The sequence below is a fragment of the Anolis sagrei genome, chromosome 4, assembly GCF_037176765.1.
Source record: "Anolis sagrei isolate rAnoSag1 chromosome 4, rAnoSag1.mat, whole genome shotgun sequence".
Lineage (NCBI taxonomy): Eukaryota > Metazoa > Chordata > Lepidosauria > Squamata > Dactyloidae > Anolis > Anolis sagrei.
Window position 1 is genome coordinate 209041900 of NC_090024.1, and position 15507 is coordinate 209057406.

The 15507-nt window shown below is 41.1% G+C and overlaps 1 protein-coding gene across 7 annotated transcripts in view; it reads left to right on the forward strand.

Annotated features, from left to right (window-relative positions):
* The first annotated feature begins 355 nt into the window (after window positions 1-355).
* CBFA2T2 (CBFA2/RUNX1 partner transcriptional co-repressor 2) overlaps window positions 356-15507 on the forward strand; it is a 102925-nt gene continuing 87773 nt past the window's right edge. For all 7 annotated transcript variants that reach the window (XM_060772345.2, XM_060772346.2, XM_060772349.2 and 4 more), the window contains exon 1: window positions 356-528. In XM_060772345.2, the coding sequence (XP_060628328.2) occupies window positions 501-528 (28 nt within the window). In that variant the 5' untranslated portion in view covers window positions 356-500. The remainder of the gene's footprint in view (window positions 529-15507) is intronic.

The window sequence follows — 15507 nt, forward strand, 5'->3', positions numbered from 1 at the left end:
GTAAGAAAGGAAAGAAAGAAAGAAGGAATTAGAGCAGGAAGGAAGGAAAGGAAAAAGAAAGTAGGAAGAAAAGAAAGGAAAGGAATGGATGGGAAGGAAAGAAAGAAAGAGAGAAGGGAGGAAGGAAGGCAGGAAAGCAAAAAAGAAAGAAAGATGAAGGAAGGAAAGAAAGAAAGAGAAGGATAGAAAAAAGGAAGGAAGAAAAAATGGAAGGAAGGAAAGAAAGACAAACTTTCCTAGGCTTGGTAGAGTTAGCGCACGGGAGGCTTGCCAAGCGCCCGAAGGGAGGCAAAGGCAGCGAGGAAGGGGAAGCCGGAGTGGGCGGGGAAAGGGCGGCCGACGTCGGCGGCGAGGGGCGGGCCAAGGCGGAGGGAGGCCTAGCGCGGCGGCGGAGGTGGCCTCGGCTGCTCTCGCCTTGCCTGTCGCCTCCGCCGAGAAGGACGGGAGGAAGGAAGGAAGGAAGGAAGCGGAGCGGAGGGCAAGAAGGACGCGGATCGACGATGGTCGGCATCCCGGGAGCTTCCCCGTGTAAGACTCGCTCCGCAGGGCCTCCGCGCCCCACCCGCGATCCCTTGGGGAAAAGTCCCACTCTCGGATCTCGAACGGGAGGAGGAGGAGGAGGGCGATGCTTTGGGGAAAAGCCGGAGCAGGTTCCCTTTAAGTCGGGGTTGGAACCCACCTTCCCTGTGGGTGCACCTACACTGTACAATTAATGCAGTTTGACACCGCTTTAGCAGCCATGGCTCTTGGCAAAGAAGGCTTAAAGACCTTGCAAAGTTGCAACTCTCAGGATTCCATAGCATTGACCCATGGCTGTTAAAGCGATGTCAAACTGCGTTAATTAATTCTACAGTGTAGATCAGGCATGGGCCAACTTGGGCCCTCCAGGTGTTTTGGACTTCAACTCCCACAATTCCTAACAGCCGGTAGGCTGTTAGGAATTGTGGGAGTTGAAGTCCAAAACACCTGGAGGGCCCAAGTTGGCCCATACCTGGTGTAGATGCACCCAAGAAATAGTATGACTGTTGTAATATGATCCAAACTATGTTTACATGGAATTCAGTTACATTAAGTTAACTGTAGCTTATTTAACTTGGAGACGCATGGGGAAGGCTTGGCCCTCAAAGCTTTTTTTGACTATCAGATGCAAGGGATGATGGGACTTGTAGTTCTAAGTGGTTGCAGTTTTGGGCAATAGATTTTCTTGGACAGAGGGAAACTTTCCTCCTCCTTTTTCCAACTTCATCTCCCTCCACATGCTCTTATTGTACTGTGGAACCACAGAAGAGAGAGCCAGAGAAAACAGGAATAGTTTGGGTAGTGTTTCGCAGAACAGATGTGACATTGTTAACCCTTGTTTTGGTGTAACTGATTTGGATAGGATCTATACCTCTCTCCAGATTGAATATTTGTATTACTTTGGGAGGCGAGAACTATAGTTGTTGCTGTGCTGCCTTGAGAAAAGGGTTTGAAGTAGTAATAGTATTTTGTAGTATGGTTTATCAAAGGTTATTATTGCGTTCTTGTAGGTTTTTCTGGCTATATGGCCATGTTCTAGAAGCATTCTCTCCTGACATTTCGCCTGCATCTATGACAAGCATCCTCAGAGGTTGTGAGGTCTGATCTCACAGCCTCTGAGGATGCCTGCTATAGATGCAGGTGAAATGTCAGGAGAGAATGCTTCTAGAATATGGCCATATAGCCCAAAAAACCTACAACAACCCAGTTATTCCAGCCATGAGAGCCTTCGACAATACAAAGGATATTATCTTAATAGCATGTGTGTGTGTTTTGTTTTGTCTAGTTTTCTATATAATGCACTGCTGCTTTGCACAAAAGAGCAACCCAGTGTGGTTGGGTTGGTAGTAAATAAACAGTTGTGGGGAAAATAAGCCCTTCGTAATGTTAACCTCAGGCTTGAAAGGGGTGTGTGTGTTCAGTGTTAATAATAATAATAATAATAATAATAATGTGACGGCAGGATTGCAGAGAAAGAACTGCAAAAGTTGACACGATATGAGGATTTAATAATCTGATTGCAAAGACTCCGGCACAAGCCAGTCAAGTGGTCCCAGTGGTGATCGGCACATTGGGTGCAGTGCCTAAAGACCTTGGCCTGCACTTAAACATAATCGGTGCTGATAAAATTACCATCTGCCAGCTGCAGAAGGCCACCTTACTGGGATCTACATGCATTATTTGCTTATACATCACACAGTCCTAGACACTTGGGAAGTGTCCGAATTGTGATCCAATACAACAGCCAGCAGAGTGATCTTGTTTGCTGTGGACTCATCTTGTTGTGTTTCAAATAATAATAATAATAATCATCATCATCTTTATTTATATCCCGCCACCATCTTCCCAAAGTGGACTCGGAGCGGCTTACATGAGGCCAAGCCCAGTGATACATTACAGCCAAATAAAAAATAAGCAACAAAAATAACATCACAATAAAATAAATAAGCCATTCAAGTAAAATAAACAGTGCAAAATAACATAATGGGAAATCAAACACAGTGGGTGGGCCAAATGTACAACATAAAATGATAAAACTGGATGAGATAGCAATGAAAAAAATGTATATTTATGGGAGGGAGGAGCTCATAGGGAACAGAACTGGAGTTAAACTAAGGTGGGGGAAAGTGTAATATGAGGAAAACAGTATGGATAAAACAATAGGGCTGGGATATATGGTCACTCTCCATAGGCACATCGGAAAAGCCAAGTTTTTAGATCTTTCTTATGTCACATAATTCTACCTATTTATGTCAAATATTTATGTTTATATGTTGTTTTGGGTGCAATGTCCTGCCCTCAAGCAGGCTGTACCAAACCATAATGGCAGAACATATCAATGAAACTGCAGTCTATAACCGACTCTTTCTGATATCAAAACAGAAGCAGTGTAAAATGATAGATGAAGATTTCTGTGCATGATTCATTTTGAAATGAATCCCCCCCCCAACAATTTTTTAATAAGGAGGAATCGCAATTTTTGTTGGGGTTTTAGGGCATTTTAGAAATATGGGGCCCAATGCTAAGGAAGGCTCCCTTATCTCATGCTTGCTGCTCTGTAATAGACTACAATGGCAAGTCCAAGAGCAAAGCTACTGGGTTGTCATCTCAAAGGCTGAGCAAGTTCATGCAGGTGAAGCCATTCTTCCAATGGTGAGGTCCAAAACTATTTGGAGCTCTAATGGTCATAATAAACGTGGTGGTTTTGGCTCTAGAGATGGATGATACATTCTTAAACTGGAAAGAGCCACAAGGGCCATCCCATCCAACCCCTGTAATGCAGGAATATATAGTTAAAGCATGTCCACCCTGTGTATAAAAGACCTTCAAAGGAGAGTCCTCCAACCTTTGAGGCAGTAAAATCTTAACAGAAAAGAAGGTCTTCCTTGTGTTTAGGTAGAATCCCTTCAGGGAGAGAGGGCAGGTTATTAATTAATAAAGTCCTATTATTATTATTATTATTATTATTATTATTATTATTTGAAACACAACAAGATGAGTCCACAGCAGACACTCTGCTGGCTGTTGGATTGGATTACACGTTGGACACTTCTCAAGTGTCTAGGACTGTGTGATGGATCGGCGAATAATGAGTGCAGATGACATTTGTTCTAATGGCTTGTTGTTGTTGTTGTTATTTTCTTGTAACCTGAACTCATTGCTGCTTCACCTTCAACATATTCTCCCATCATGTATTTAAAGAAGGTTGTTGTATCACCTTAACCTTCTCTTCTCCAAGTGTAATATACACATCCTCCCAAGCCAACTGTTTCCATCAAGGGCCACATCAATCAGCCTTATGCTTCCCCTCAAAGTGTCTTTGAATCTATGAATTTAGACTCCGTGGATACAGAGGGTTTTTACCCAGTTTGGGTTCCCAGATGTTATTGAATGGCAGCATCCAACACTTTTGATTATCTGCCATGGGACAATGTGAATTGCAGTCCAGTAGGACTTGTGACTCTGAGCTTGGGAAAAGTTTTAAAGCAGTGGTTCCCAACCTTTTATTGACAGGGACCACTTTGACCAGGGAAGACTCTCTAACATTAGTACCAAAAGGGTTGCAAATAAGTTTTTGATCAACTTTAGATTCAGTTTGGTTATTTGGGGTGCTGATTCAGAAAACTGCATTGGCTAGACCACATCGGTTCTAGTTTCTGATTCAGAACATATGCCATCCAGTACTTGCCATCTGCTTGCCCACAGAAAACCGTATTCAATAAGCCTCTGCACTATAAGAGGGTTTGTGAGACAAGTCACTCTCATTACAATGGTATAGTGACAGCGAGGCTGCGTGGCCATATTTTAGTTTTTGCGGACCACTGGTGGTCCACTGACCACAGATTGGGAACCAGTAGTTTAAAGACATGTTAAAGTTGGGCTTCATATCCACAAGCCTTGTATCTAAATATAGACCTTACTCCCCTGACTAAACAGAAAAAGTGGCAGCCTTCCAGGTATTCCTATATCCCAACTCCCATTGGCTGTAGTCATGTGCAGAGATAAGGAATACAGGAGTTGGAGTCCAGCACCTGGAAGAGGGCCACATAAAATGACAATGAGAGTCTGATTCAGCCTGTGAATCCTAAGCAATCAGACTTCAGTAACCAATGCAGACAGCCCATAATATATATGTTCCAGCTCCTTTGCTGCTATAGCACTTCTACTGGTTTCTCTCCTACATGTGTGACATTGTACTACTCTGCTCATAGGAAGATTTTTTTTAAATGTGCTAATTATAATCTTCCCATTCTTCTAAATATCTCAAGAGGCCAGGCATGGCTTCCTTTCACAAAACCCTGTGAGATTGGACAGACTGAAAGCAAAAACTCAACATCATCCAGTGAATTTTGTGGGCCATTAGGGACTAGAATTTGGAATTTCCCACATCCTAATCCATGAGCAGGAATCATGAGTTCCCACACCATATTATACTTGGGGGCTTGTGTGATTTTTTTTAAAAGGGTCAATTGATTTTGACCTCTGGTAAATGTGATAAATTGCTATTTTTATCCCATTCCTACCCTAAAATAGCCTGAAATCATGATTAAAGAAGTAGAAGTGTCTAGAAGGGCACTTGTAATGATGGGAATGGTGAGATATAGCACTTGAAGTGAACTGGAAACTAAAGATTGCCCTCCATGCATGTCCACTCTTTCTATAATGCCTTACAAAATTGATCCTCTTATAGTGCCTCACACTCTGCTTCCCTAAAGTAAAGCATAGGAACTTCTTACTAAAGTAAAGCATAGGAGTGTCCTCTGAGGTTCAGGTGGCAATTTAATTGTGTTCAATGCACGTTAGGTTTACTCATCAAATGTGTACCAGTTAGGTTTCTCTTTTAGCTTTCCTTTGATTCTTTGTCCTCCCCCGGTATGAAGTTGATGCACTAAAATGTAGCGTAGCGCTCCTTGGATCTGATGAGCTGGGCTCTATTCCATGAACATTTACGCCACAATAAATCTGTTTCTCTTTAAGGTGCCACTGAATATTTTGTTTCTGCTGCAGCTTCCCTTCTGGAAGTTCTTAGGCACATTCCTAAAAGTTCTGCAACTTGTTTTCAGTTCAGTGAAGCCACATCTGTTTCTCACTATGCTTCTTTTTTCTTCCCAACATCCACAAAAGCTTTCCCGTTTCTGTTGTGGCTTGTTTCACTGTGGTGTTGGTTCTCATTTGTCCAGCACTGTACTCTGATCCAGGAAAAAACAGGGCTTTCTCTAATCTATGGGGGATGAACATGTGTTTAGGAAAGTTCAAAAGATGGAAGGAAAAAAAGCTGGGGGAGGACAAAGCAAGAGATACTCATCATTTGCACATTCCTTTTCAGATGTGTCGATGGCCTTCCTGTTCTGCAACACTTTGGTTAATATCCCTCCACTTTAATGATACCCTGCAAGCCCTTTTCTGGCAACGTGTACACAGTATTATAGTTATGTTTTAGATTTTGCATTATAATTATTTACATTATATTGCAGTTATATTTTCCACATGAACATAATTTCCACAGTGGATCCCTCTCTCTTTAATTAATCTGAAGCTTTCATGGGATCACGCCATATTTTGGTGGCCTTGACTGTCTTTAAAAGTTGTTTTTCTTTTGCTGGAAACAAGATAGTGACCTTGGCTGTGGGCTTAGTCCAGCCCTTCCTTTTGCTTAACTGCTGACTTCCAAGTCAGAGAGGAAGCACAGTGCATTGGCTTGACTATCTGAGTATAACTTTGCAGACCAGGGTGTGAATCCCTGGCATAGAAGTCGACTGAGGGCCCTTCCATACAGCCCTATATCCCGGAATATCAAGGGAGAAAATCCCACATTATCTGAGTGTGGACTCAGATAAACAAATTCAAAGCAGATATTGTGAGATTTTCTGCCATAATATTCTGGGATATAGGTCTGTATGGAAGGGCCCTGGGTGATTGTGGCCAAGTCACACTCTCTCATCCTCAGAGGATGCCCCTTGTGAATAAATCTTGCCAAGAAAACTCTATAATAGGTTTGCTAATTACAACAGTATTTATTTCAAGGACTGTATCCCATTTTACTTTTTAAAACAAGGATTTTAGGAAATTTACTTGCTGGGATGATCCTAGCAGGATATGTAGCACATACAAGGAAGTATAAACTGATATACATAACTCCTTTATCTGTTTTCAGCTAACTAGCTTTAGGATAATAGTATGGAAGAACCCAATATATTTGCCCTTTTCTTCCAACTGTAGGTTCACCCTATTTATGTTACAGCAGTTGACTGTTTAAATCTATTCTTATGGATAGCGATACCTGGGGTCAAAATAAAATGCAGAAAGCACAGTGATAAGGGCTTTAATGGTGGCCATTAACAAACAATGTCATGAACTGTTGGGCTGAGGATTTCCCCACAGTAATGCCAGAGCAATAGGGCCCTTTGCTGTTGCTGGATTAGCACTTCTCTCCTAAATATGTCCCAGAGACACTGGACAACTGTTGCACTCCAAGGCTGGGAACCACCTCTGTACTTAACACTCCAGTCCAAGGTAAAATAGCAAAGCAGTTTATTGAAAAATATATATGAGAAGCAATTCAGCAAAATAGTATATAAAAAAACTAAAGCTCAAATATCAGGAATAATTCACAGAAATCAAAGTACAGGAGTAGTATCAAAAACCAAGAATACAAAAGCAGAATAAATCCAAAACATGAAATTCAGGAACAGTCTTCAAAACCAGGAATCATGAAACATGAACAAAAGGAAACATAGAACTATAAATCCCTTGACTTGACCAAACTCAACACCAATTTTGCTTGGAATAACGAGCCCATCTGCTGGGCTAGCTAATATAGAGAGAAAATCTTGCCATCTCCCCTGGGAAATGGATAAAGATTTCTTGTCTAATAAGTTTCTTGACCTTCATACTCTCTCTTGAGATGTCCTATATTGATGGAATGTAAATCTCCTACCTAACTGCTCATTACACTGTCCACCTGGACTTTCATTACCATCTTCTGTTCTCAGATCTGCTCCTGACCTTGCTTCCCTATCAAACTGCCTTTTAGGAATGTGGCCTTCAGACATGGACCATTCATTTTCATGGCTTAAAATCTCTTGCTGGCTCCTCTGCTGACTTGCAGACCAAGAATCCCCAGTATCATCAGAATGACTAACAGGCCCAGAATCCCCAGAGAGATTAGGTGCAGGCGCAATCAAAGGCTGAACTACAACAACAACCTTAGTAGTTGAATATCCATTATCAGGAATATCAAAATCCAAAATAGTTACTTACTTACTTACTTACTTACTTAGGCGATCCCTCGTTGGACGAGTAAGATGGTCTTCCATTATGGATTTCCCTGTGGGTCCGTATGTGGCTGTGGAGCCCTATTCTTGCTCTGCATCTTCTTCCGCAGTGAGGGCATTGGTTTCCAGGTGGAAGGCGTTCCCGGTCGGGGTTGGCTTGACGCGCCTTCCTCCTGGCACGTTTCTCTCTTTCACCCTCCACTCGTGCCTCCTCGAATTCTGCAGCACTGCTGGTCACAGCTGTCCTCCAGCTGGAGCGCTCAAGGGCCAGGGCTTCCCAGTTCTCAGTGTCTATGCCAGAGTTTTTAAGGTTGGCTTTCAGCCCATCTTTAAATCTCTTTTCCTGTCCACCAACGTTCCGTTTTCCGTTCTTAAGTTCGGAGTAAAGCAACTGCTTTGGGAGACGGTGGTCAGGCATCCGGACAACGTGGCCGGCCCAGCGGAGTTGATGTTGGAGGACCATCACTTCAATGCTGGTGGTCTTTGCTTCTTCCAGCACACTGACGTTTGTCCGCTTGTCTTCCCAGGAGATTTGCAGGATTTTCCGGAGGCAGCGCTGATGGAATCGTTCCAGGAGTTGCATATGACGTCTGTAGACTGTCCACGTCTCACAGGCATAGAGCAGGGTTGGGAGGACAATGGCTTTATAGACAAGCACCTTGGTCTCCCTACGGATGTCCCGGTCCTCAAACACTCTCTGCTTCATTCTGGAAAATGCTGCACTTGCAGAGCTCAGGCGGTGTTGTATTTCGGCGTCGATGTTGACTTTGGTGGAGAGGTGGCTGCCAAGGTAGCGGAAATGGTCGACATTTTCTAATGTTACACCGTTAAGCTGTATTACTGGCATTGGAGAGGGATTGGCTTGTGACTGCTGGAACAGCACCTTGGTTTTCTCAGTGTTCAGTGACAGGCCGAGCTTCTCGTATGCTTCTGCGAAGGTGTTTAGAGTGGCTTGTAGATCTTCTTCTGAATGCGCACAGATGACATTGTCATCAGCATACTGGAGTTCTATAACAGATGTTGTTGTAACCTTGGTTTTGGCAATTGCACATGGATGGTTGAGATAGTGACATCTTTGCTTTGGTCTCATTCTCAAAATTATTAAGTATAAATTACTTTCAGGCTATGTCTGTAATATGTATACAAAACATACATGAATTTTATGTTTAGACTTGGGTATCATTTGCAAGATATCTCCTTACATACATAAATTCAAATAAAGATACTCAAAATTACAAAAACACTTTTGGCTTTGAGCATTTTTGATAGGAATGTTCAACCTGTACAATAGTCAGCTAATAATTGGTAAGTTACTATTTACATTTTTTTTGTATTGACGCTCTTTCATCCCACTAACTTTGTTTGCTACCCAAGCATGTGTCCAAAAGGCCAACTGAGACAGCACTTTATGTAATTGATGAAGTGAACTGCATTCAGTGAAAGTTTATTCTCAAGTAAATCTGATAAGTCTTTCATTTGCTACAATATTATTTGTTGGTTTTGTTGCATCAGTCTAACAAGGCTACCTTTCTACTTGTATTTCCTTCTTTTTAAGGAAGCCAGAGCAATATTCTAGCTTTACATTAACCCTGTAAACTAGATCATGCCAATAGGTAGTAAATTGCTTAAGGTCATTAATAAATTCCAGAGATGGACAGTAATATGAAACAAAATTGCCTATATTTTGGCCACTGCGATATGCTGGTTTTTTAAGGAACCTCTTTCTGGTATTTTATCAACTAAATTTATGAAGATATCAGCAACAGCATTGTTGAGACTGCATTTCAGGAAATTTTAAAAGTACATAATGTAAGTTCTGCTAAAGGGATGACCATTGAAAAATAATTGCACTGGATATTCGTACAGTCTAGTTGGCAACTGAAAAGATGAGCTGAGAAAGAGCACAAGAATCTTTGTTCTTTGTTAAAAGATCGAATGGGAATAAATAGGAATTTGAAAAGTACCTTTTTGGGAGATGGTTATGTGTTGTCTGCTACTCTACTCATTGAATAAGCCTTTCAAGTTTAGATCCATGAGCATTGTTAGAGCCAACTGAGTTCTTTGTTGACAGATATTGGCACAGGATATTTCTATTGTGTGCTCTTTATGGTAGCATGCTGTGTTAGGGGATCTCCAAGATACCACTAATTTCTGACCTAATGGAGACCAATCAATACAGTTGGGCCTTGACATCCTTTGGAGTTTGGTTCCAAGAGCCTCGTGGAAATCAAAATCTGTGGATGCTCAAGTCTCATTGTATACAATAGTATAGTAATGTGGCATCCCTTCTATAAAATGGCAAAATAAAGATCTGCTTTTTGGAATTTTTACTTTGGAATATTTTCAAGTTTCAGATTGCTGAATCTATGGATGAAGTGTTTGTGGATACAGAGGGCCAATTATAGACACAGGATAGTTATCGTCTTCACTTCTTTATCATGCTGCATGTATCAAGAATCACAATACTGATCGTCTGGAGTCTGCTTAATTTTTACCATATTCAGGAGAGGCTTTCTCTCAGTCTGTTTTATGGTTTTCTTTAGTGTTTTAAATTGTCTTTAAAGCATGGTTTTAATGAGATTGATCAACATTTTTCAGTGTATTTATTTTGTATCAAAAGCATTGTATAAATTAGGGTAAAATAGGTAAAAATAGAAAGCGCACAAGCATTTTAAACATTTTAAAAAAATTCAAACTTTTTCACTGTTTTACCTATTTTATTTTAACTTTCATTGTATTTTTCTTTGATTCCCATTTTGGGTGAAATATAGGCTATAAATCAAATCAATAACAACAACAACAACAACAACAATAATAATAAACAATTCTTGTTCATCAGTCACTGGTAAAATCATTGGTAAGGTGCCATCATTCCCCTTCCAGTTTTGTGCAGAGATTATTTTATTTCTTTTTATGCAAAGAGGTTTTCAGGCACTATAAAACAATAACAGATGGGGAATGACTTGCCTCCGCTTCCTATGGAACAATGAATCAGAAAGGTAGATAAAAAAGTGACTCATGCTTTTATTTCACCAGTGTCCACTGTGTTTGCTCTTACATGCTTGTCCTGAGATCCAAGACCAGGGTTTTTGTCATCTGGTCATCTGTAAGATATATGAATTTGTCTTATATACTATTATACATTTGGTCATACAAAAACTTTTTTATCCATGTCAGGAGCTGCTTGAGAAACTGCAAGTCACTTCTGGTGTGAGAGAATTGGCCGTCTGCAAGGATGTTCCCCAGGGGATACCTGGGTGTTTTACTATCCTGTGGGAGGCTTCTCTTATGTCCCTGCATGGGAAGCTGGGGCTGACAGATGAGAGCTCACCCCGCTCCACAGATTCAAACTGCCAACCTTTTGGTCAGCAGTCCTGCTGGCACAAGGGTTTAACCCATTGTGCCACTGGAGGCTTTACAAAAGGGGTATCGTAGGGAGATGGCTACAGTAACCACAGATGGAAGTGTTAGTCCAAGCCAGAATGCAGCCACTGAGTGAAAGAGAACTTGATTAGTCAACATTACAGCAGTTTTACTATTCAATGGGAATACTTTAATGAAGGATAACAATGGGATGTATACCTCTATATTGGATCAGATGGTTGTCATGTTAAGATCATGTCACTGAGTATCAGATCTAAAATCTAGCAATTTTCCAATTATCCTTTCAGAAGCAGGAAATGAAATAAATGAGTGTGCTTTGCTGTACACCTGATGTTAAATTCATCTGAAACAATACTGTGGGCACCCTGAGTGCTAGTTACAGTCAGCTGTTCTAAATCTTTGAGCTTCATTTGAAATCAGAGCTTGGAAAAGTTGTTCTTTTGGACTAGAACTCCTGTTGTCATTTAAAAAGATGTTTTGAAGCTTTGTTTAAAACATGCCAACATGCACACACACTGTCATTCAATGTTAAGAGTACATTTTTATATTTTTAAGATTTTTACTCATTTTACACTGTTATTTGGCAAATCCTTTGATGAGTTTCATTTCTCCTTACTGGCCAAGAAATGAGTCTACGGGGTAAGTTGTTACAACCTTTGGTGCCATTGTGGTCCTAAAGCCTCCCATCAATTCATAGTTGATAGGAAAAAAAGCAGGGGAAGTGAAATCCAAAACATCTGGTTGAGGAAGTCTGGTCTGCTATTTTCCTTCCTTCTCTTCACAGTTGTCATTGGGTTGTGAGAGCTCTTAGTACCAAGCAAATAGCACTCGCTGTTTGTTGAAGTATAGCTTCCAACTGAATTTTATTGCTGTAGACCAGTGGGAAAAATATATAATTTTGAGGAGTGGAAGAGTGGAATGAATGGCACAATTTGGGTTGTTGCTAAATGAATCCACATACTACATAGAACTTAGGAAGAAAATATTTCAAAATAGATAGGGGTTTTGTGGGATGTGGGTGGGCATCTGTCCAAAGAAGAGAAAGTCAAAAATCCCACTGAGTCTATGGTGGTGTTTTAAAAAAGAGCTCTTTAAATCTTGTTGTTAGTCCTGTCTTAAGAATCCTGAATCCATTTCATGGAAAAGGTGATTGATCTGGCAATAACATGGGAGTCCCAGAGGACTTATTGGACTAAGCCACTGAATTTATTCATGATTAGGAGGAGACCTTTACGAGGTCAAGCCAAATGATCTCATGACTCCTATTGATATAGCATAATTGAAGTTAAATGGTGGGGTGGTCCTCATTGGTACTTTGATGGGAAAATACCACACGAACTGTGAATGCTACACCAATCTCTGTTTTTTTAACCCCTCCCTGTGTATTATCACTCCTGGACAAATTTCAACTGTACCAGTTTCTTCCCCAATTCTCATTTTCCCAGAATAACATTTCTATGCGCCTCTGCACTTTGGGGCCTCCAAAGTCTTGTCCCACCTCTTCTAAACTTAGAGCAGACCATAAGGCTCCCGAGGGCAAGGAACAGAGTTTATCTGGTGACATCACCAGCTTTTCTCGCATTCCAGTAAGAGAAACAGTAACTTGGGCTAAGCTTGCTTTATCGTTGGCCATATTTTTTTGATTAAAAGCACAGCTCAGTAAATATTTTTTAAATGATTGAATTTCGAAGCTATGGAAAACACATGTCAGTAGTCAGAGACACTGAACACTGTGTGTGATCAGTCCTAGTCTTGTCTTTGAGTTGAGGGGTGTGAATGTAGATCTAAGAACTATGGTTGGCAGGTTTATCTGGGATGATTGGCAAGGATTTATAAAGCAAGAGGGGATTTACTTACTTAGCCCCCTCCCTCTCCTTTCCTCCTCTCTTCCTTTCCTCTTATTCTCAGAAAAAGGAAATTGGGATCACATTAAGGCCCTAATTGGTTTGGCTCCAGCCATAGCTCAGAGCCTGCCAAACAGTTAATTTATTGTGTGAGTTGGGCCATGTGTTGAACAGCAAATGTGTCCTAAGCACAAAAAGCAAGAATAAGAATCTTTGTACACTGTACATGTAGATGTTCGCCAGACCCTTCTTTTTCTTTACAAGTGGATTGTGCACAAGACACGAGGGAAGCATAAAAGACCATTCCTGACCCTGTTTTACGTAACATTTTAAATCAGAACAGCCTGAATCTCTGAAACTTTGGGGGTGGCTTTTGGGGAAAGTAGACAACAACTGGATCTTGTCTTTAGTCCTGTACCTGTTTTAAAAAGGATAACTTTTTAAAACAAGCATTCCCCCATTTATTTGGCTTATTAGTTCTAATTGAGAGAGGGATTGAGAGCCAGTGTGATGTTGTGGTTTGAGTGCTGGACGAGGATTCTGGAGACCATGTTTTGACTCAACCTGAGAAGCCACTGAGTGTTCTGGGCAAGTCACACTTTCTCAACCTCAGGAAGACAAAGGCAAGCTCTTTCTGAACAAATCTTGCCAAGGAAATGCCTGTGAAATGGTGCGTTAAAATTGCCATAAGTTGAAAATAACTTAAATGCACTAATTGGTAAGAGAGCATTTAAAAAGTGGACTGCACTTTCGTAAGTTTTGATTCTGACATGAAACTTTATCTGAACAGTTGGGGAAAATAACACATCTACACTGAGAATGAAAGCAACCTCCAGGCTGTCACCTCCTGGTACGACCAGGTGGAGTGGCTTCCCCCCAGGGCATTTTTAGCCTCAGTATGTTATGAGGAAGGCTAAATAGGAATGTACTTTTATCTGGCTGGCATCCTGCAGAATTTGGTTTTGTTCTTGCCAGCAATGCTGTTCACCATCACTCACGCTGAAGTGTAGTCTTAGATTTGCTAGAAAGAGTTGCTTCATAGAGTAGAATCTATTGCCATGTATTTGGGAGAGAGTGCGTGTATGTCAGAAAATTGCTCTATTTCTTAATTTGTCTTCAAATCTTCCTCAATTAATGAAGTAGATGAGGATTAGTACCAAGAGCAGAAATAACATGGAAAAAATAGAAATAGATTACACAAAGAAAGAGCAAACTTTCAGTTTGTTTTAGTCAGTTTCAGCAAGCCTTTAAATTCAAAACTAATCATATATGCAGGTCAATAAAACAACCAGGTCAGGAAAGCCTTTTCTAAGTAAACAAAAATATCTTGATCCTCTTGGAGACATTTTCAAGTTTGTTCCACTAAGTATGTAGGGATTCTTTTTTTATTTTCCCAGTGTGTAGTTCTTACTATTTTTGTTTTGTTGTTCAGACTTACAGATATATGCTTTTTTTAAAAAACAAACAAACCGAGGTTTGGATAGCTGTTGGGACAGGCTTATCTGTTCTCCCCCTTTCTCTCTATTCTGCTCAACAACTGATTCATAGAATCATAGAATCAAAGAGTTGGAAGAGACCTCATGGGCCATCCAGTCCAACCCCCTGCCAAGAAGCAGGAATATTGCATTCAAATCACCCCTGACAGATGGCCATCCAGCCTCTGTTTAAAAGCTTCCAAAGAAGGAGCCTCCACCACACTCTGGGGCAGAGAGTTCCACTGCTGAACGGCTCTCACAGTCAGGAAGTTCTTCCTCATGTTCAGATGGAATCTCCTCTCCTGTAGTTTGAAGCCATTGTTCCGCGTCCTAGTCTCCAGGGAAGCAGAAAACAAGCTTGCTCCCTCCTCCCTGTGGCTTCCTCCCACATATGTATACATGGCTATCATATCCCCTCTCATCCTTCTCTTCTTCAGGCTAAACATGCCCAGCTCCTTAAGCCGCTCCTCATAGGGCTTGTTCTCCAGACCCTTTATCATTTTAGTCGCTCTCCTCTGGACACATTCCAGCTTGTCAGTATCTCTCTTGAATTGTGGTGCTCAGAATTGGACACAATATTCCAGGTGTGGTCTAACCAAAGCAGAATAGAGGGGTAGCATTACTTCCCTGGACCTAGACACTATGCTCCTATGTATGCAGGCCAAAATCCCATTGGCTTTTTTCACCGCCACATCACATTGTTGCCTCATGTTTAACTTGTTGTCCACGAGGACTCCAAGATCTTTTTCACACATACTGCTAGAGGAAACTGCTGTTTATCTTGCCTTTTCTAGTCAGGCACACCCAGTTAGAGTAGAATTAAATTCTTTCCCAGCTCAACCTTTATTGCATTGCTTATTGCACACATTCTGTTGGGACCAAACATTGAAAATGTGTACTTATCCAACCCTCCTTCACCCTCAACTGATGCTGTTAAAAATTCTAGCAAGACAGAGGCCAAGGAAGAAAAGTGGATATGGTGTGGACTGGCATTAAAAGACTTTCTAAAAA